At 31.2% G+C, this 24,221-nt stretch overlaps 2 protein-coding genes across 6 annotated transcripts; both read right to left on the reverse strand.

Moving 5' to 3' along the window:
* Positions 1–6,367: 6,367 nt before the first annotated feature.
* On the reverse strand, positions 6,368–12,175 carry LOC113738487 (uncharacterized). Of its 5 annotated transcripts, none has more exons than XM_027265721.2 (5): positions 12,019–12,175; positions 10,573–10,794; positions 9,147–9,385; positions 8,282–8,430; positions 6,368–6,867 (listed from the first exon to the last, which is right to left on the reverse strand). In XM_027265721.2, exons 2-5 carry the CDS (start codon positions 10,749–10,751, stop codon positions 6,631–6,633), a joined length of 804 nt encoding a protein of 267 aa, XP_027121522.1. In that variant the 5' UTR covers positions 10,752–10,794; positions 12,019–12,175; the 3' UTR covers positions 6,368–6,630. The 5 variants fall into 5 exon arrangements, with proteins under 5 accessions (XP_027121522.1, XP_027121524.1, XP_027121523.1 ...); XM_027265723.2 differs by having other exon boundaries at positions 10,573–10,744; positions 12,019–12,173; XM_027265722.2 differs by having other exon boundaries at positions 10,573–10,789; positions 12,019–12,171.
* Positions 12,176–20,363: 8,188 nt separating this feature from the next.
* Positions 20,364–20,957, reverse strand: LOC113739294 (probable calcium-binding protein CML46). Its single transcript, XM_027266524.1, has one exon. It carries the CDS (start codon positions 20,955–20,957, stop codon positions 20,364–20,366), a length of 594 nt encoding a protein of 197 aa, XP_027122325.1.
* Between the last annotated feature and the right edge of the window lie 3,264 nt (positions 20,958–24,221).

A 24,221-nucleotide genomic window follows, 5' to 3' on the forward strand; every position in this document is an offset into this window, starting at 1 on the left:
AAAAGAAGTGTAAAATTAGATTTTAAAATCATTTGCTTAAGTTGGTTCTATGAATTTGTATTTTTATCATTTTTATTGTCCCTAATGATAATATAAGCTAGATGTGGAATTGGATATATCATGACTATTTGGCTAAAGGAGTTGATAAATTTTTATAAACTCAAGTTGTTGAATTGATTGCTATTGTTAGGGAATTGCAATTGGTGGTGGAAGTCAAAATTGAAACTTTTAGCCTAGAGTGTGATTCGACAAAAAAATTGTTAAAAAATTCAATCTTGATTAAGAAGACATTTTTGCGATCAAACAAATGGTTGGTTTCGAATTTATACATGTACATTTGCATTCATATTTTTATCTAATATCACTATTTGTATTCTCAAGCTGTTTGGCAGATAATATTATCACTTGTTTGTAATGCTATTAAAAAGGATTTAAATGGATGGATTAATAACTTATTTTTTCTCTGAAAAAAAACAACATATAGGTTTGTATGTTTTGAAAAGGATAGAAAAATGTTCAAATTTGTATGTTTTATCGATGTTGAACATTGTGACATATCTTGGTGACTTTCTTAGTGTATGTTTGGATCATTCAGTTTTTCAAAAACTAGTTTTTTAAATACTATAAAATTTTTTTAAAAGTACTTTAAAAAATAGCATAAATTTTTTTAATGTTTAAAAAATATCCCAAAATATATTTTAAAAACTCTACTACTCTTAAATAATCCATAATATTTTCTAAACATATCCCAAAATATGCTCTAAAAACTCTGGTATAGTAAAATTTTTCAAAAACATCCCCAAAAACTGCTAGAGGTATTATGACTACTTTTGGTTTTTTCACAATTAAAGCTATACTACTATTAAATTGGCAATGTAGTGTACTTATTATTTCTCCTTTTTTTGGTATTATTATGCACACATAGTATTGGTTCAAAAATCTTTGTCCAAATCACGATAAATAGGGGACTAACTTCATAAACAGAATTTCTCTTTATAGCAATTTTTAATTGTTTTGATGCTCAAATTTTCTCCTATATTTACCGAAAAGATTTATTGCCCTGTGTTTAACTAAACTTCTAAGGGCACAAAGCACGGGCAAGATACCTCTGGTGTGAAACTACTTGAAGATTTAGAGTTGCAAGATAAGACAGGTGGCCAAGCTACACACCATACATTTGTAACAAGCAAGATAGGAGGTTTTTGACAATTTCACCCAGCACTTTTAAGACTTTTAATATTACATTTAACTCCCTTAACCCTAGAAAATGATCATAATAGTCTTAATATTTTAATATTTTTTCATGCAATTAAATAATTTACTCCTAATCTTGTTCATCTGAATGCATCACACAATTAGATATTTAATCGAAACAAAAATAAAATTCACTCATGGAATAATCGATTATGTCCTAAACACAATTATAACATATTACAAATTAATTTTAGTTTTGCTTGGAGGATCTGAAAATAAATAAAAGACGATGTAAGTTTGGTTTAAAAAGGTTAGGATTGGTATTGGTGCTCCAAGATTTGAAGGATATAATATTGTATTAACGCGGTTATTGAAATTCTTTGAGTTTAACAGTGTTTTTTTATTTTAATTTTGATTGAGGTTTGAGGATTTGGGGATTGGTGGTTGTAACGGTCATGGTGATAATGGTACTAATTTGAGATGTAGTAATATGAAAGGTTTAAAATAGTAAATATGAGGGTGAAAAATGAGTTTAAGATTTTATGCATGTTTTATAGTTTTTAATAATTTTATAAGAAGGTAAAACGAATTTCACAATTTCATAAGGGCATTTTGGATTATTCATTCAAAATTTTGGCCATTAAATAGTTTTTGTTACCAAAATGGTAAATTCAGGGGAAGCATGTGCAATTTTTCAAATTTTAAGGAAAATAGATGAAATTTTTAAAAAAAAAACCTCAAGAGAGGTTTGTGAAATTACCCCATTTTCTTATGCAACTACTTGAATGTGGGTCCCCACTTGCTACGCAACGGATCTTCTATCCTACTCTCCGTACCACCTCCTATCTCAATTTTTATTATATTACTATTTCTCTTTCATAAATATCATGTTTTAGTTCTTTTTTGTTTTCTTAAAATCTAACAACAATTAACCGAATAAAAAATAAATACAACAGTCTTAAAAAAGCAATATAAAATAAAAAATTAAATTTAAGCAAAAAATTTTTAAAAATCCATTTTTTGATTAATAAAAAAAATTTAACAAACTCAAAAAATAAAATATACATAAAAAATGAGATTTTTTAATGAATTTTCTACTTATTTTCTAATTTTTGATTTTATATTATTTTTTTGAGACTGTTGTATTTATTTTTTACTTAGTTAATAGTTATTAGATTTTGAGAAAATAAAAAAGAACTAAAATATAATGTTTATAAAAAAAATAACAATATAATAAAAAGTGAAACGAGAACGGCAAAAGAAATAAGATAGAAGATCGGTTGCAAAGGGTACTATCCCACTTGCCTTCCAAAATATGATTCTATGAAGACTTCGGTACTGCAGAATTATTTTTGTCCTTAGGAATGACGTAGATACTTAAATTAACAAAAATTCTTAAGATTTTTTGTTTTTTTGGTCAGCAACGATACATTTGTATAACCTACTCTATCCTAATCTAGGGAAAAAGGGAGCCTAAGGAGGTTGTTGTGAGGGCTAGTGGGCATACAGATCTAACTAAATTAAGGGAGTACTATGACACAATCTTTAAATTTTTTTCACTGCTGGTAAGGATTGAACCCTCGCTGACAACCCAAGGAGGGACCTACTGGCCAGTGGTTAACAAAAATTCTAAAGATTGGTATAGCGGTTTGCGCCAATGGAGTGGTAAATTGGCATGATGGGGTACGGATGAGCTGGGAGTAAAAACATGCTGGGAACGAAAGTACGAAACTGAAAGGATTGCCGTGATGCTGGGCTCCGCATTGAAAGCAGCCATGACAATCTGTCGGTGGAGGGGGACCCAAGCGAAAGGACTTGAAGAAGACATTTTTTTTGTGAGTTATTTCGCGAACTCGAGAAACAAAGGGTCCGTTTGGATTCCTTATTTCTATCTCTATTTTTGAAAAATTATTTTTTATATTCCAAATATTACAATAAATGTATACAAGGTATAATTATTGAGAGATTTAATGAGGGATATTAATCTGTACAACTACTTCCACCTAGATTTCACCCACCAATGTTGGTGGAAATTCCTTATACTATATAAAATTGAGTTATAATCAAAGTGAAGTTTAAATTTCAACAGCATGAATAGGGGCTTTTTGAAAATGTCATGTAGTTTTTTTAAAAATTTTGGTTCCTTATACTATATAAAAATAAGTTATAATCAAAGTGGAATTTGAATTTCAACGGCATGAATAGAGATTTTTTTTGAAAATATGGAATGTTATGTAGTTCTTTTAAAACTTTTGGTACAACTGAGAGCAGCATGTATTTAGGTGTATTTATCGAAATGCCCTCATTTTGCTACATTTAAAGATTTGATTTATGGATACATATAAGTATTTCTGAAATATGAAATTATTTTTTAATCTTTTTGCATCGAGTACAGCTCATATAAGCTTATATGTTGATGTAATTACTGAAATAGTGTTATAGACACATTTAATTGAAATATGGTTTTTGTTGTGCAATTAACACAAAGACATATTAACACATTGTGCAATTAACACATTGGTATAACTAGCGTTGGAGGGTAACAACTTATATCTTCTATTGGGCGATTTTCAACTGACATCTGCAAGGGACTTTTGGTGATGGTAAAATTGTAAAAGTATTGATAAAACAAAGTGTACAAGTATGTGTTGCAATTGGAATGTACTATTATTAATTTTGTTATATTTGATGACTATTTCTTTTCAGAATGTACTATTATTTGTCTAATGAAAAATCTTTTTTAACTACGGCATCAATACACGGGCACTCCCCCTAGTAATATTCAAGGTAATTAATCAAGATGGATGGATTTGTATGAAATAATTGTAAAAGGAGCAAACAAATCAAGCAAAAAATTTGTGAATAGTGGAAAGACAACACTCGAGAGGAAGAAGGCGTAAGTAAATAGAGGTGAAGGGGCAGCTGCTGCGTGGATAAGGTAATATGTTGTGTAACTATGATCAATTATTGGACATAGTTTTAAAATATATATTTTTAATACAGGGAAAAAATTGAAATGCGGAATAAATTTGCTCCTGGATTATTGTTTGTAGTTGGTTTGAATAGAAAGAAAGAACATTTTGATTGTAGGTAGGAAAAAATCAAAATATGTAAGAGAATATGCTTTCGAATTATAATTTGTAGTTCTTGTGGATAGAAATAAAGAACTGAGAATTCTCAAATTTGATTCCTATCATGATCCTATGATTCAACATAAGATCCTAAATCACTTAGAGTAAATTTAGATCCTATATACAATCCGAATTGTTTACCTGAAGTGGTATCATCGGATCGCGATACTTTTGCTTCAATGTGGATCTGAAATTTGTGGCAGCAATTATGCAGGCGACAAAGAGGGGCCGCAATAATGCTACTTTTGGAAGACTGTAGGAAGATGTGTAAAGATTCCCAACCTTTTTTTTTTTTTTTTTGGATCAAAGATAGCCAACTTCTAACAATATCATGGTGAGTAGGTTTGGGCGAAAAGATACTTTTGTATTGGCCACTTCTGCCCTCATCAGAATTGATCGAACTCTTAGGCCATTGGAATGAAAGCTATTTAGGCTTCTGTTCAGTTCCTTCTGCTGAATGTTGGGCTCTTAGAGAAGGCTTACAACTTGCAAAAAATCTCAACATCCACTCTCTCGAAGTGGAGATGGACTCTGCCTTTATCATCTCCTTGTGTAAGTCAAATAATCTTATTTCTCATAAACTTGCACCTATTATTCTTGATTGCAGGGAGCTATTGACTACATTCCAGAAAGTATGTTTTCACCATAATTAAAGAGAAGCAAACAAATGTGCAGACATCCTTGCCAACTGGGGAAGAAGCAACACTCAAGACTTCACTTTTTTTGAATTATGTCCTAATTTTGTACTTCCCTTACTTTTGCAAGACTTAAAGGGGGTTTCCACCCCACGGATGACTGTACCTTAATTTGCACTCTGTTGACTTGATTTTATTTTTAATGCATCCTTATTTACCAAAAAAAAAAAAAAAAAAAACAAGTTGGCAGTTGCACTAAGGAAATTGAAAAGAGAAAAAAAAAATTAGAGAATACAGATTGAAGTATTGGTCGGTTATACTAATATACTAAATATAAACTTAAGTTTCATCATTCCAAAAGAACCGGTCAATATGGGATTTCCAAAAAAATCAAGTAAACATAAGATCGGTTTTAGTCATTGTTATATATGGAAACAAAGCCAATATACTTTTCCCAAACTCTTAAATACACAAAAAAATTTTCTACTGATTCTATGGTAAGTTACAAAAAAATTTTATACAAACACTTAAAAAATACACCTTTTAAATGGATCCCTTATAATGAAGATGGACGCATTAGTGCATTTGAGGAACTAGCACATTGTGACTCTGAACACTGCACACACTACAGATGTGTGTGTGTGTGTGTGTTTTGTTTTCCCAAAAATTCAAGAATATGAAACTGTGTCATTTGATTTGATTTGATTTTGAATAAACACTGCCACATTTTGGATATTTTCTTTTCTAGTATTTTCGAGTTTTAAAGTTTCCATTCATGCTGCTTGGTCAAGTGGTCCCTTCTGATTTCCCATTTGTTAATTTGAGCCCTAATTTCATTTGCTATTTAGTTTCTAAACTTCCTAAACATTTTAGTTCAACTCCAAACTTTTTCTAACTTTTGCTATTAAGTCCCCAACATATCTTTAACTTTGAAATTAGGATTTTTTTTTTTTTTGTTTTTGTTTTCCTCCATTGCTATATTGCCTTTATATATGCAATGAAAAACGCACCCTATCTCTATCGTACATTTTCCCCCTTTTTTCTTGTCAATTTCTCCTATCTACATGCACAAAATCTCAAATTCATTTTAACCCTAATCTCTACTATTTTAAACCTTTTATATTACCACATCTCAACCATTATCACCGTGACCATTGCAACCATCAATCCCTAAATTCTAAAACCTCAATCGAAATTGTGTATCAACTATAATCTCCTTGATTTCTTTTCCTAACTATTTTACATCACAAGCAGACATAAGAAAACTCTAGTAATTGAGTATCAACTATAATGAATAAGATAGCAATTAGTAGTACTATTATACCTAAATGCACCATAGTACTATTTGCTGCATTTCATTTCACAGCACTATTCAAATCCCACTCACTTGGGGAGTCCAGCTACAAGTTGTAATAGAGCATCAAGGCTTTTTCTGTTGTAATAAACAAGAGAAAATATGAGATCCATAAGTACAAAACATTTAAGAATAAAGATGATACAGCTTGACATTTCTGAAATCCCTGAAGCGTGGAGCAAACCTTTCGCTCATCATAGTGTATGGCTAAAGAAATAAGATGAAAGAAATTGGACTCTGATAATTGGGATACAAGTTGTGAAAACCTATTACATTTGGAAATCAGGTTTCTATAGGATATTATACTGATTTCATATTATGCTGGTTGATAGACGCTCTCAGACTGTAAACGAAGTGCTGCTTCTTCAAGTTCCTGCTTTCTAAGTGGTCTAGATGTGGGTTTGAATTTTGTGTTTGAGGCAGGTTCGATTTCCTCCATCTTCATTGACTTCAAAGAGAAATGGTTGCCAAGTGCACGTACGGTCCTGTTTATAAAGTTCAACCTCGGAAGATAGTCCTTCATACGGCATAAGAAATCCAGATGGCCCCTTGCCTAAACAGGAATGGTAAGACCTCGTGAGTGGGTTGACATATGAGTTGTTCAATAGAGTGCATGAAATGAAAATCAACTGTAATTAAATAAGATAATCCAGCAGTACTAGAATTAGATCTTATTAAACAGATAAGCTCAAAAGGCTGCAATTATAAAGTAAGCAGTGTAATGTATATTGGCAAAATCATGACTATTGTCACATAGCTTTAATACACAATCATCAGAATAGCTTCTTTAACAAGCTGTTTAGTTCTTTCTGCTGCAATAGTGTTACAATGTACATACTTAGGGGATACAAGGCATGACCGCATGAGTACGATATATTCAGTCACTAATGAACTGAAAAATATACACTAGGACATTCTCCGAAGAAAAAGATAGACACAGAAAGGACAAAGGCAAATATAAGAACTCAAAGCCCTGTGGGCAGGCATGGAGGAAGGGAAATTAATTCCACTTCAAAGCTTTTTCTATTTAGTCAGAACAAAGTACGAGTAATTTGTGCAGGAAAGTCAGCACCTGCTTAGTAGAAGTACATGGACATTAAGTAGGATACGGAAGGATACACTTTCCAAACAGGTCAGTACCACAAGAATATACTCCTTCACACTTAAGGCATCACAACGTTGTAGGCAAGTAAGCTCAACCTACTTGTCAAACCTCTATAAACATACTAGCTGATTATGTTTGGCATTTTCAGACTCCGAGCAACATCTTTCATCCCAACATAGGTGGCTGCTCATCAGTTCATCTACAGATTTTCATAAGTTGCAGAAATTAAAAAGGAGGCAGGTTATGTCAAAAGTTCCACACTCAGCAATTTATCAATTTTTCCTTCCATCTGTAAATAAAAGTTGGCATAACTGCATAATTAATTTCATCTACACAAATCAATTGATGATCACTATGTTTAAGTGACTCATTCAATATATTATCACAAAATGGATGCCAAACTAAATCTATATCAACCTTATCAAAGCCACCAAAGAAAGAACAGCCAGTCTTGAAACATCTATTCATAGTCTATCCAGTTCACAGTATATCTGGTGTACGATCTCATATTCCCACTTTCCAGGGTTACATCTTGACACTCTCTAATTCAAAGTAATCTAACATAAAGAATAACTCCACATTCAATTATACACATAAAGAATAACTCCATATTCACAAAAATTCAATTATGCTAACTCCACTTCAGATCTCTCATACAAGAACCCATGTTTATGTGTGGCAACCCCAACAAACCCCACAATTTAAATAAACGAGAAAGATAAATAAATAAATGAATAATTTCTGCAGTTCTTAATTTCTTCTCTAGTGTACTTAAATCTATTCAACACAACACATAAAATATCCAGTGTAGAAGAACAATTATGACAGAGTTGTAAAATAAATGAGAAAGATACTAACACACCTTTCGATATTCAGGTGCTCTGGTTGGAAGTTTGAGATAGGCCATGTTATTCACATCATAATCCCATAGGAAAGATGTATGGTGTATCCACCGTGCTTTAGTAATAGATTGTGCATTCCCGCCAAATTTGCGGTTGCCAAAGACATAATCTAAAAGAAATTAAACGAAACACAGTTTGTCAGTATAGCTGTTTACATTACATTATCAGTTAACTTATATCAAATTGGTAAGAGGAAATCATCAGAGACCCATTGTACAAGGTACCAACACATTATTTGCATTAACAATGAGAGACATGCAGAAGAAAATGTAAACTGAAGTTTTTTAGCAAAATGACTGCAGAAATAAAAAAGAAACGAGCCAAAGAGTGAAAAACAAGTGCCAAAATGTTTTTGAATCAAAGACATGGCAGTACTTGTTTTGCTAGAGGTGGATTAGTGAAAACTGCAGACGATGAAACAAAACCCTTCAGATTTAGTACAGACGTCAATGCCAAGGAAAACCATTAAAACGTCTCATTTTTCCTATCAATGTATTTACTGTTCATGGACAAAATAAATTAAGCATGAAAAGAAAAGTATTGGATGATCAGTTACACGTTGAGACAAAATCTTATGAGGTAAGTGGCAATAAGTATTATCATGCAAATGATGAACTCTAATAGGAAAGAAAGTCAATGACAAAATGAAACACCAGTTCGGCCATCCAATGTAACGGCATTAATATGGTCATAGAATAAGCAGCAAAGAAAGTTTAACTGTCCAGAAAATCAGCATATTGATAAATTTGGTGTGCCTGTTAAAGAACTCATGCATTATATTTTATATAAATATCAAAAAAGAAATCCATAATTTTAGTCACGTACCATTCTCACGCAGGCTGAAATGCCCAACATCTTGAAATACTTCCTGGTATAACAAGCTACTCCAGCACATAATGGGCCTAGGATATGGTTGTACATCTGGAAGCGCATCCTTATTGCATATAAAGGTCACAAATACTGTTCCATGATCAACAATCACAGTACCACCTCCTGTAAACCTTCGGATGACTGCAACCTTGTCTTGCAAGACAGAACTGATTTTGAGAAGTTCAGCAGGCTTCCTATGGAAACATATTCATGTAAAGATTAGCTTCTTACTTCCACAACTCGAGGATGCTTAGGGGATGAGCAGTGATTGCCAGTCATATCCCGGGTTCCTATCGAGTCAGAAAATACCTGACCTGATTATAAGCTTCCTAAAATTTTCTGACATGTTCTGAAATAAAAGCAATAGGAGAAAGCAAGAACATACTACATCTGTAAGGTAACTCATCATGATGCAGATATGATGTAATGTAAGAACAGGAGATAAACATAGGAGAAAGAAGGAAGAGGCTAAAAAGAAAAGGGACAGGAGATTAGAATTTTTTGGTGAACAAAAGAATGACTTTCTCCAAACAAACAAGCAGTAATCTGCAGTTATTTAAACAAGGCATAAAGGGAAAGTTTTCCCCGCCAATTCACCTAGAAAACTACACTAACAACAAAGAAAACTAAAATGATAAAGAAAAAAAAAGTGAAAAAATTCCAATCCTTTATTAACTAATTAATTCTGTTTTTTTTCTAAGCCTTGTATAGTTCCTTTCCTCAAGTAGCTCATTAAGCTAATCAAATGGAACAAAAATTACACACTCCAATAGAGTGCTGTGCTCTCCATCTTAATTAAGCTCAACATAACTCTTCCCAGGAGCTGGTATAAATTAGAAAGTTTCCAATTATTAACAAATAAAGCATATTAAGCATTCATTCTTCATGCTAAAGCAAAATGAGAACCAAAAATCAGTAATCGCTTGACTACTTAGCTTGGTATAAATTCACATGTCCAATGCTTCATTCATCCAGTAACTAAAAGTGGCAGAACAAAAATTACCTTCCTTGAAGGAGTCAAGGAATCTAAATCCAGGGCATAATTTCAGGTGGGAAAACTGCACTTTACCCAAAAACCATACAAACTAAGATCATTAGGAAAAATATCACATATTTCGTCTTATAAAGGACCAACTGCCACTACATTTTACCTAATACAGTTACAGTTCCCTAGGTCAATCCATGGAAACAGCACAATTAACAATTCTTCCATCAATGATACTTAAGGTGGTATAGAATGACTAAAGGTTATTAATTACCAAAGGAAATGCAGAGAGAGAGAGAGAGAGAGAGAGAGAGAGAGAGAGAGAGGGAGGGAGGGAGGGAGGGAGGGAGAATATGAATTTACGGCCCTTCATCATTTGATAGAAAGGTAGATTACCCGGAAACTCCTATCACTATATTGCGATCATTTGTTCCATCATTAATGATGCACCAATTATCTGATGAAGTACGAAGCAGCCGTTCCTCTAGATGTAGCTGTTGCAAGATGGGCATTCCTCTTAGCAGGACAAGATTCATTAATGGAAGTCCAACCATTCTGACTTGATGTACTGACATTGAGAAAATTTTATCAAATCTCAAATCTTCCTTTTTTTCTGCACTGATAACCACAATGAATGTGAACTGTTGTTTCAGAGTAAGCAGGATATGTATAATTAAACTTGTACGACAACCTAAATTATGTAATATCATCTGCAGGTAAGATTCTTCACATGCTTCCTAAATTCTCAGTGAAATGAAAACAGTATATAAAGGCAGGCCTGAAATCGCAATGAAGTATTTAAGTAGAGTTCTAGGCAGTCCAAGAACAATGATTTCTTAATCCAAAACAAGAATGATTCCAAGCTCAGGACTTCTTCAAGTTTATGCATTGCCTCTACAAATCTGACTAAATTGAGAGTTAGGGAAAGAAAAAGTCCTGAAGCTTTATGCAGTAACTTTGATATATTATCTGGATTAACTTTTTATACACTGAAACTTCATACAATAACTTTGATATATTATTATGATTTCTTAATATGAAGTACCTAATCCATTATAACCTTGTTACTTGCTTGCCCCGACTAATATAACTACCCTTCAATCATCATCAACCAAAAAAAATTTTAAAAATAAAACTAAACCATGGCATTAGCCCAATAAAGAATCAAGAATCAGCTAAAAAGCTGCTTCAACAGATCGCTATAACGTCCACTTTGGATTGATGAATTTTGATTTAATCGAGGGTTTCAAATGAATACATTTCAAATCCTCATCACATAAGTTTGGCAAAGAAATATATTCGGTCAAATAATGTGAAACCCACTGCTCACAACTAAAAGATAGATTAATCCCAAAAAAAAAAAAGGAACACCCCTCCTCAAACTTGCCAAGCCAAAGTTCACTCAATACGCCAGCACAACTACGCCGAAAACGTCCAGCCACAGCTCAAAGGCAATGATGGTTTAGGCATATTCACAAACACCTAGAGGTCCTATCACGAAAACATCCTCAATTCAGCATTGTGCTTGTAAACCATTCCCAGTTTACATAAATTAATTAGCTAAGATGAAGCAACATTTTTTTGAGATTTAATTTTTTTCTCTTTTGAGGATAATTCAAGCTCAAAACAAAATTTGATTCACGAAAAAACCACAAAATTTGAAGGAAAAAAATTCAGCGATGGGATTTCAAATCCAAATTCTCCCAAATCCACCCATCCAAACTCACCCTGAGCTGAGCTCCAGAACAGCATAGACAAAAAAATTCAGAAACATACCCAAAAAAAGAGAAAGAAATTTAAGTGACAAAGGAAGTTATAAGCAGAAATCACAAACTAACTAACCCGGTTCATCAGCTGGTCACCGGAGATGGAGAAAAGCGGCCGGAGCCAAATGGAGCGATGTAGTCAAATTGTTCGACGGCGTCGTCTTGAGCAAAACGAGAAAATTTTTTTTTAAAAAATATTATACTTTTTTCCGGGGGTCAATGTGGGCTGACTTGTTTTACTTTTCTTTAACGCTAAGCATGGGCCTAAATTTTGTTCATCTGCAAGTGAACTGATGGTGGGCCTAGTTGTTTCCAGACTGTGTGTGTTTGTGTGTGTATTGAAATTTCAATATATATATATTGAAATTATACATTATTAACAATTAGAGAGGAAAATGAGTCAAATCAAACTGAGTATCTCATGTTTGATCTCTGTTCATTAAGTGATTCGAACAAGGTTCGTGTTCGTTCGTTCACTTTCGAATTCCAAACTTGTGTTCGTGTTCAATCTGTTAAACAAAATTCAAGTTCGAATTCGAGTTCGTATTCGGCTCGTTTAACACGAACATGCTTGAAAAGCTCGAATCCAGATTATTTTAAGTCTTAAATATGCCATACAAATCATTAATCATTCTAAAAAACAATTAAAGCACTAAGTGACTAAATTCTATTATTCATTAACTATATAACTAACATTAACATAAAAACAACAAATAAAACAAAGCAATTTACCCTCCAAATATAAAAGTCCAGCCATAAAATCAACCTTAAAATTTGTCAAATGACAATTATGCCCATGTTCGCAAACGTTCATCAAAACTTGCGAATATGCTCATGTTCGCTCGATTATTAATCAAATAAAAAAATTTATTCGAACTCGGTTCATTTAAAGTTTCGAACAAGCCTATCATGAACATGAATAAGTCGAAACGAACCGAGCTACCGAATAGCTCAGTTTGTTTAGCAGCTGTATTAACAATGTATATTGTATTACATGAAGTGTATTTTTTTAGTTTAAATGGTATATATTTCTCAACTTTTAATTTATGGGGTGAATCTGGCTCTTGATTATCTAGAATCATTGCTACTATATTTGTTTCGAGTTGCCCTCTCCTTATTTTATGCACATATACTGTAGATTTTCATACGTTTTAGATATTACATTCAATGTAAATTCACAAATCAAACTTTCTGTGGAGAATTGCAGAATTATTTCTTGAATAAATATGTTTTACTTTTGCCAAAAAGCATAGTTAGTATACTAAAAATCCGGAAATCAAGTTAACCTATCAATACTAAGGAATTAGGAGAAAGGAAAGGCAAAATTAAGATATAAACAAGGTCCAGAGGAAAGTAAAATATATCTTGCGGTGGACCATTTGTGGATGATATAAAAGTAAAAGGGTTAAACGCGCAAAACCCTCCCGAATTTTACTATTAATGCGTTTTGCCCCCATGAACTCATTAAATAAGTACTTTGCCCCTTATTTGATATTTTAAAACAAAAGTGCCATTACTATTTTATTGTATTTTTTTTTTGTTTATTCATTTCTTTTTACTATTTTCCTTTTTTCACTTCTCTCATGTCACTATTTTATTTCACTTTCCTATTAGTATTACTAATTTGTATACTTATTATAATATTATAATTATCTTTTACTTATAATTTCATTCTTGTTTTATTTTACACTCTTAGAAATTTCAAGACAAATTGTATAGTGTAGAAAAATGATATGTGCCTATCACAATTTTTGAAAAAAAGTGTATATAATTAGCAATTTGACTATTTAAAAAGATATTAGCAAACTAAAACTATGAATTACCTAATATTTAAAATTATATCCCAAAAAATAAAGTAATATTTATATTTACTTTTTAATGTATAGTTAATTAACCACTATATTATTACGGTTTAAATTTGTTACTATTATTATTAAAAATTAACTTATTTTAAGTTATAGACATATTGATTTAAGTAATATATGAAATAGTCTATGCACACAGACAACATGTAGTTTGTTGTGCCATAACCTTTATTATCATTATTTTTCAATAACAAAAAGTAAAAGAGCTAGAAATAAATAAAGAATTAGTTTAAAAAGATTAAAATTCATATATACATAATAATGGTAAAGAGAAGAAAGTAGTTGATCACATGAGAGAAAGGACAAAAAAATAAAAAAGAAATAAAACAATAATTAATATGGAAGAGATGCTTTTGTCCTAAAATACAAAACAGGAGGATAGAGTGTCTATTTAATGAGTTGAGCGGTGTAAAGTGCAACTGAGGCTAAAGCTTAAGGGCTTTAATTTGTTTTACCCAACTTAATTTTTAGAAAAATATGCTTTTGTAGTTACTTAATTATGCTTAATGGTACAAATTTTTAGGCCTAGAAATTGTTTGATCATACCAAATTAAGAGGATCCCAAATACTTACTTTCTCCCATATTTTAGTACCCGTGATAATTATTCTAATGCACTGAAATAGAGCTTCTTCCGAATAAAAGTAAGGCCATGTTTGATAGCCCAGTTCAGTTCTTAAATTTAATAACTTCATATCTTAATATATTCAGATTGTTTGACAATTAAAAATTGAACATCTAAATTAAATAAGTGGCACTAATTTCATAAGCAAAATTTGCTCCCAAAATTAAGTGATAAACTATTCAGTTATCATTGAATGTATTAAATTTAATACTTAGCAATTCAATAATTTAATAGATTTAAACTTCAGATTTCAAATTTCAGTCTTTAATTTTATCAAACGCACCCTAAGATGCTAAGTGGTAACGTGAAGAAAAGGCAGTATTCGCCTAAGATAATTACGTTTTTTAGGGTCGGATATATTGCTTGATATGAATTTTGCACCTTGGAGAAAATTGTTTTACTTACATTTTAGTCCAAATTAATTTTTTTTTTCAAAATTCAGTATTAAAATTGCATGCTAGATATTTATCATAGTTGGAAAAGGTAGTTTTATCTCCGCCATGATAATCAAATCAGAAGCCTTTTATTATTAACTACTACAAGTATCTCAATTCACAAACTTACTTATCCATGTCAATTTTTTTTCTCATTTTTTGTGTAAATTTTCTCCTCTTTCATGTTAGAATTATGTTTAATTGCATTCTTTTAGCTACTTCAACTTGTACCCTTATGCTGATTTCTTTGGGTACCACGCTTATGGGTAGTAAAATTTGCAAACTTAGACATACAAGTTCAATGAAATAGTAATTAGGCATCAATGAAAAAAAAGGAATTATGTACCTCACAATAAATTTATGTTAGAATGAACCCTTGTTTAAGTTTTTGCCACAAATCTCATAATTTGTTATTTAGCTATTCTTCTACTTTCTTTGATTTTTTTTGAGATAATTTCAGAAACCTCCCCTAAGGTTTCTAACAATTATAGTCACCTCTCTTGAAATCTAAAAAATTACAAAAATCTCCCCTAGAAAGTATGTTTTAGTAACAAATGGTGATCCAAGCACAAAAAAGTCTAATGAATATCCTATATTGCCTCTATTTGATTTACAAAATAAATTAAATGACAAAAGAAATCAAATATCAGCATTACTTGCTAAGTAAAAAATTTTTTTAAGGTAATTCTTTATAGTAAAATTTAGGTCATATTTTAAGGCATCATTTTTAATGTTTGGACTTCTTTTTTTCTTTGCTAAGTTCTGAAGAGACTATTTTTAACAAATACATCATTACTAGTCGGCTATTAAAAAACAAAGGAAGAAGTTAATTTAAATGATCTAGAAATTGAATATAATGTATTAAGTGAGACAAGAATTTTTGGATAAAGAAATATTTACAAAATGTGGGTTGCATTCTTCTTTACACCCACTTTTCACTTAGGATCCGTAGAATTGTCAAGACTATTATAGTCTTTCCCTAACACCAAGATAGATAAGTGTAATTTTTCAAATCTTAAAAGAGGTGACTACAATTGTTAGAAACTTAGGAGGGGTTTATGAAATTATCCCATATTATATTGCAGCTATAGGTGTCAAATAAACCCATTTAATGAAATTTACCCATACTCGTCTGTGAATAGTAGTCGGATATGAGTATCTTAAATTTTTACATATGGATATAAATGGATTACCCAATAATACCCTTTTTATAAATGGGTATACTCGAATAACCCACCATACTCAATTAACCCAATTATTCTCTTTATAAAAGAGACTATAGTCATTTTGTCATGATGTCTTACTTAATCTTTTTCCTTAAATTCTTCATTTTGTCATGATATTAACTATTTTTGTTTCAATTATTATTATTATTTGTTACTTTTATCTTATTATTTTATTTTTTTTGTAATTTGTTAACTTGTTCTTTTTCAGCATTACTAATTTATAACAAGTTTTAGCCTCCTTTCCTACCTTTTCAAAATAAAATTTTAAATTTATGCAAAAAAATGCTAAGGGTTAAAATTTTTTGGATTAAGTTTTTATATGAACTTTCATATTATTTAGTCCAAAATTTTATATTCTTATTGTTTAATTATTAAATTGTATGTAATTTTGTGACATAGGGCACGAATGAAAAAGAATGGTAATTGAACTTATTGAGTATTATAAGTAAATATTTAAAATTAATGATGGATGCAAACTGCAAAAGGTGGCATAAATTGATAATTTAGTTTATAAAATGAATTTAGATAAGTTTGTAAAAAGTTAGAATAAATGGGTTGTAAATGAATAATTGGGTTACCCACTTATTTTTTGACTTATTCATTTACACTCATCTAATTAAATAGAGTATAAATGAGCTGATTCATTCATACTCATTATCCATTTTAACACGTCCAAATCCAAACAAATCACTTATTTTGACACCTTTAGTTGCAGCAAACAATTTAACCAATGATGATTACCTTTATCGATTCTATAGGACAAATACCTAGGCACGGCCACGCATCCGTGGGCGGCACCGCACAAACCAGTACTCAAATAAAATGAGACTTCTTCTAATTGAATATTCAAAAGGATACGAACGTAAAAGTTTAACAGCTTTTTCCCAAAAAATAGATTAAAAAAGAATGGAAAACACATCTCCTTCGAAGTCACAGCATTTTAACATGTCTAATAAGCATGAAATGAAATAAGCCTAAATGCAATTTAAAGAAACTAGAAACAATTTACCAAAAAAGGACAAAGAAAGAAAAAGATGTAAAGAAACAATACACAAACAACCAGAAAAAGAAACTAAAAAAAACTAAAATGTTACAAGTTTTCGGGGCTTTTGCAATTTCCGGTCATAATTGTGTATCAGAGAATGTCTATATTAACTCAACAAATATAGATATTAAAATGGAAAAATATAAATACTACGATAACTGTGTGCAATAAAAGATTTTGATACTCACATAAAAAAAAAAAAATAGCGTCCGAATATCAGTCCCATTTATCCAATTAAAAAATCAAATTAATCCCTTTAATCTATTACTCGTACTGAAATGTTGAGGCCCCAATATTCCACAAGTCGATGATATTCACAAGATGAATTTGCTTAAGAACCCAATGAATGAAGGGAAACAGTGAAGTGCAGGGAAAGTTCTGAGAATTGGCAAGGAAGTGGATTAGGCTGCTTACCTACAAGCACTTTTAGAGTTTGGGAGTTCAGAATTCAACAGAATCGAAAAGAAAGGAAGAGAAAGATAAATTTTCCTACGTTTGGGACTTTCAAAATAGATGGAAAGGAAAAGAAACGAACGGATTTTTAAGGATGCCAAAGTGCTGCTACAGTGCAAAATCTTTTCTGACCAAAACGGGCGGAAAGTGAATGAAAACTGATGGAAGCTTACAAAACTTTTTCTAATTGCCCATTTTATCCTCACAAAGCTATTGAATGAAATTTTATTTACATATATATCCAAAATCATTCTACTTCCATCTAAAACTCCCAAACAACATTAAAATCTGTTCTCTTCCTTTTTATTCTTTTCTTTTCTTTCATAACTTAACATTTCCCATCTTTTCTTTTCTAACCTAAGCTAGTTTGGGATATACAAGTACAAGTCAATTTTCCCACACTGTACCTGGCTCTACAATTATTTCATGCTTATGCCTGGCCTGTTTTAAGTTGTTACATGGCCCAAAAAAATAACAAAGGAAAGGGTACTAATTAGACTATCATCGTTGTCAAGATTGTCAATTTGCTCAAGATGCCTTTCATATTGAAGTCAGCAGAGAAATGATCGGTAGTCCAATTATTTTGTCATATTAAGAAGTGATTTCACTTCTTAAATGTAATGGAGTAAATAATACGTAATTTGATTTTATAAGAAGCAAGTTTGATTAAAGAATTATTGAAAATTGTCCAGCACACCATATCCTAATGGTAGGATAAACATGCACTAGAAACAACAGATTTAATCGATCTGCAATTTAACATATGTAGTATATCTAAAAATTTTTATACAGATCTAAAATACAAGAAATTTTCAAATTGTCTTTTATTGACAAATCACTGTAGTTATTTTCTATGCATGTTGCAATTGTCAGATCTGTTAATTAAGGTTTTTAAGTTCCAAACTAGAATTTTACCTGTGCCTTAGCACGGTTTTTTTTAATTTATTGTGAATTTATACAAATATGAATAATTTAAATATGAAAATTAACAACAATCCTACAAGTCCATTCATATTAACTTTAAAAAATTAATGTATTCTAAATGTTCAATTATTTACTAATTTTTAAAAAATTTGTTTATATACTTTCACTATAATATGATAGTATATATCAAATAATGTATCTCATATCAAAAACTTGGTAGATATTCTTTTTTTATATAAATATTTTTTAGATAATTTAAATTTTTATAATGACCATAAATCTAGAACTATATATTCACATTTAATTAAGTAGAAAAGATCCATCAATCCCCTTTTTTTCATCAATAAATATTTAGTTTCCAACAATATTAGTAATTCTGTTGGTGTAATAATTAATTCTCTTTTTTATGCTAAATTAATTCAAAATTAAGGGAAGAGATGATTAACAATTTGGACACTAATCAATGATATGGTGATGAAAGAAAGTAATTTATGGAATATGTAAGATTTTAATAATTATAATTTGAAAAAGGCTTCACTATAGTTCTATATAATAATTTGATAGAAAGCAGATATCATTAAGACAAGATTAGTTATTTTTTAAATTTATTTTAAAATTAGGGATAATTTTATAACATATAATATAATATTCAATATGGGTAAAACCCAAATGACCCATCACCCGTTAATTCATTTTAATTAGGCATGCCACATAGGAGTGAGAAATGCTCTCATTAAAAGAGCTACTTTCATATATATATATATATATATTTTTTGGGATATGTAAGATTTTAATAATTGTGATTTAAAAAAGGTTTTACTATAGTTCTATATGTAATAAATTGATAGAAAGTAGAATCATTAAGATAAGATTAGTTGTTTGTTAAAGCAATATTATTAAGATAAGATTAGTTATTTTTAAATTATTTTAAAATTAGATATAATTTAAACATATAATATAATCCAAATAGGATTCAATATGGGTAAAATCCAAGTGATCCATAACCTGTTGCCATGTAGGAGTGAGAAATAACTCTAATTAAAATAATTACTTATACACACACACACACACACACACACACACACACACACACATATATATATATATATATATATATATATATATAGATGAGACTGGTTGAGATAGACTCAAGATCCACACAATTTTCAAATCTGACAACCAAATCTAAAATAAATTCAAATCTAGCAACCAAAAATGAAAAATAAAAATTCTCACTAAGAACCCTTAGGAGAAACAGAAAACTCTCATTAAGAAAATTTAGGAGATGTTTTATTAGAAAAATGAAATAAAATGAAATTTATGGCAAAGAGACTATGGAGGAAGGCCTTTTGAGAAGAGGAGAAGAAGCAGAGACAATTTGGAGAAAAGTAGAAGTAGAGAGAAGTTGTTTTTGGGATTCATTAGTAGCAGGTACTACGTGATTGAAACAAGATGATCTTGAAGTTTTTCTTATTTTTTTGTATTGATTTCTTATTTTTTGTCTATTGATTTTACTAGTATTGATAGGAAAGCTTTGAATCCCAATCCTTGCTAGGTGAAGAGAGCTTAACTACCAAATATTATCAGCATAGAAATTATTTGCTAAATTTTATTTGTTTGCATTATCAACACATTTTTCAATTACTTTTTTATCTCACATATATCACATCGAAAAAGTGCTACAGTATTTTTCACAAAATTATCCTAAATAGTCTACTATCCAAACACTTGGATTGTTCAAAAATGTAACATACATAAATAGATAATAATACTGTAGCAATAGAAGGTTAATTTGTAATTTTTTGGGTTTGGTGCCTTTATAGTGGCAAAATATCTGAAGGATATGGTCACTTAGCAAAAGCTAAGTTCAATAACCTTCACGAATTGTCTCAAATCAATTCGTTTATCTTCATTATTGCTGAACCCAATAATCATCCTTTGGCATTCCAATTCTGAAAATTCTGTGTAACCTAACGCGCACAAAGTTTTGTCCAAGTCTTCTGCATCTACGTAGCCATCTTTGTTAACATCAAACACGTCAAAAGCTTCCTTCACTTCTTCTAGACTAGGCTCAATTTCTTCAAACAAAGTTGAAATTTCACCTAAGCCTAATCTTCCTCGAAGCTCATTTGCACTCGAGTCCCAAGAAATTCCTAGATTTTCCATCACTGTTTCAATATCTCCCTTGATCAATCCCTCGTTTTCTACATCTTCATTGATGCATGGTTTCAAGAATGAGGCTACGCCGGCCTCATCCACATTTCTCCTCTTACCGGCAAAGCTACTCCAGCAGCCCTCAAATGTACTAATGAGGGATTGAGAATATGATTGAAACAAGAAGCGAAAACATAAACACAAATGTTGAAGTCTAGCAATCCAAATGAGGATTTTGCATGTCAAAGTGAAAATCACAATTGACAGTGGATTTTCATCCTTGGTGACCATTGAGATGAATTCCAGTGTTGAAATTGAGTTGATCGTTTCCATGACAAATTTTTTTTTTATTTTTTTGTGGGAGAAATCAGGCTAAAAAAAAAAAGTAGAATAAGGGAATAGATGTCTTTTATTTGCTTGTGGGATGTTGCGAACGGATAAAAGTTCCACAATTGTTAGGTTTTCTCGAACAGGTGCCATAGAACATCTTGAATATATAGAAGTGAAATTACCAAAGTCTTGGTGAAATGGCAATCAAGGAAAGTGCAACGAAAATGTAACAAAGTTTCCAAACAGTATTTGACAATGACCTTCATGTTCTGATGCCTCTGGAGTAACGTGTAAGAGTCGTCAAGGGAACTTCGTAGCACTTAACCTTGCAATGTCAAGCATCCAATCATGGCTCTTATTGCTTTATTAAAACGGATAATATCAAAAACCTCCCTAAGGTTTCTCTTAATATCACCTAACACCCTAAGATTTTAAAAATATTACTTACCTCCCTTACTTTTGTTCTTCATATAACAAATTTTTTTAAAATCCTAAATTACCCTTCTACTTTGTAAATAAAAAAGCACCTAGATCACATTGTTTATTTCAAGAAAACCACCATTTAAAAAATAATTTCTAGTAGTACTACCAGAGCATAATACTATAATCCATAAAAATATATATTTGAAAAATAAAAAAGATATTTACAAAGAAATACAGCTTACTAATTTAACTCTATATGTTCAAAACCAATTTCTGATAAACTTTATCTTTTTTTTTTCCAACTTCTTTTCAACTCGTGCCCAAATCTTTAAATTGTACTAATCATTATAAAAAATAACTTAAAATAAGCAAATAAATCATATCTCACTCTATCACAGTTATAAAAAGTAAAAGATAACAAAATTTAATTTATTATAATTTACAAATAGAAAATTGCATAGTCATCCAAAAAATGAGTAAGAGAGAATATTGGAGAAAAGGGAAAGAGAAGAAAATGACTTTTGTTTCCTTTTTTTAAAAATATTTTTAACTCCATTTATTTGAATTATGTTTCAAGTGAGGATTAATATAGTCTTTTTACAATTATTAGAGGAATTAAGTGATATTTTTGAAACGTTAGAGGTGCCAGGTGATATTAGGAGAAACCTCAGGGAGGTAACTGATATTATCCCTCATTCCTTATTAAAACTTGCACACTTTTATTAGGGGGAAATTAAAACCAATACACAGTCGTTATCATTTTACCAAGTCTACGCCATATTTTAGCATTAGACAATGTGAAATGACATATCTAATTCCCACAAAGGAGAAGTGACATTCTGTCCATTAAGAATAAGAAAAAGTAAACTTGGACGGTTCCCCTATGTAGGATTGGAGTTACTTTGAAAAGATTTAGCAAGTTCTTTGATTCTTTCCAATGTGCTAAAGCAAAAAAAATCTGAGCAAATTCTACATCCCAGACGAAATGTGAAAACGAGTGAGAAAAGACCAAGCAACGGAACAAGATATTAAGTAACATAGCATTCTGGTTGGCTTGACTTCTTGTACGGATTAAGTAGGTCAACCACTCATTTGTAATCTTTTTTTTCTGGCCTCTGCTGACAAATTTCTTCGTGGTTATGATAGAAATCCAGCATATTATATTCTGTAAGGGCCTTTCCGCAAAGTGGCAATTGCCAAATACTTGCTAACAATTGTTCCAGCGTTCTTTTCTTGAATAAATTGCATGGTGAATATCTCATTGCGTAACCGAAATGACGAGCGCTAGAAACCGATATGGCGGCTGTCATAATCTTAAAAACAAAAAAAATTGAAATTATGGGAAAGGTCCTACTACATTTATATCCCTTTAAAACGAACATGTAGCTTGAAATTAGTCTCCTGTTAACGTCTTAGCCGTGGTTGACGGTGGATAGTCCATTGATTTTTAGTTTTTTTTTTTCCTTGTTTCTATTCCCTTTGTTATTTTGATAAGGACAAATTATATTTTACCCCCTGTGATTTAGCATTTTTTTATATAACTTCTCTATGGTTTCAAAAACTATACATAGCCCCCTCATGATTTGGATTAAAGTGTCGAAATGACGGAAATAGTTATTTGTAATGGAACTTCTAAAAATGTCGAAATTATCCTTATAAATCCATGACACACTAACCCCCTTATGCTTTAATACTTTATCATATAACCCCCTTATGGTTTTCAAAATATACACATAACACTCCTTGGTTAATAAATAATGTTCAACTTTACATAAAGGTATTTTTGACATTTTAGGTGACTCCATTACGAATGATCATTCCCGTTACTTTGACACTTTAATTCAAACCAAAAGGGGGCTATATATAGTTTTTAAAACCATAAGGGACTATGTAAAAAAATGCTAAAAGTATGAAGCCACGATTTCATATAGTTTTAATCCACATCTTTATGAAGCCACGATTTCGTAACATTTAACCAAAAGACGCATCAATGCTATAAAGCAAGCATTGATTACTGATTAGCAAAGTAAGCATGAAGTAGAATGAGGCAATTCAAGTAAAATGCCGAAAATTCCTTTCTCATTTATTGGATCTAGAAATAAGAGAATATATTGACAAAGGTATTATAAGACATTTTAGTACTTAAAAAATGACACTGATATAAAACATACTTTTATGTTGCTTCAAAAGTATTTAGAATTTTTCGCCTGCAAATGGCAGTACTGTCGGAGCTAATTGTTAAAGACTTCAACCACTTAGGAGTACCATATTTAGGAATAAAGGGTTAATTTCATTTTGTAACCTTCAATTATACCTTGATTCTGATTTTGGTCCCTAAATTCTAAATTAGAATCCTTCAATCCCTAAACTATGGGCTGATTCTCACTTTAGTCCCTAAATTCTAAATTAAGACATTTGATTCACTAAACTATATACCTTATTCACACTTTAGTCCACAAATTATAAATGGAGACACTTTAGTCCCCCTTCTCTCTCCCTTCCTCCTATGCTCTTTTCCTCCCTCCTTCCCCTCTCTTTCCTCGCTCTAGCCTCCTCCTCTCCTTTCCTCTCCTCTCCCCTCTCCTCCTCCTCCTCCCCCTTCATCGATTCCCTCAAGGGAGGAGAAAGGGGAAGGGGCTGATGAAGGGAAAGAAGGGCGTGGCAGGGAAGAAGGAGAAGGGAAGAGGAGAGAGGAGTGTAGGAATCCTATCGCCCTCCCCCTCCCTCCTAGATTAAACTAGATTAGATTATAGGAATTCTATTGTTGCGACAAAAAAAAAATTCAGATAAGGATGTAACTTT

Source organism: Coffea arabica, chromosome 4c (genome assembly GCF_036785885.1).
Source record: "Coffea arabica cultivar ET-39 chromosome 4c, Coffea Arabica ET-39 HiFi, whole genome shotgun sequence".
Taxonomy (NCBI): Eukaryota; Viridiplantae; Streptophyta; class Magnoliopsida; order Gentianales; family Rubiaceae; genus Coffea; species Coffea arabica.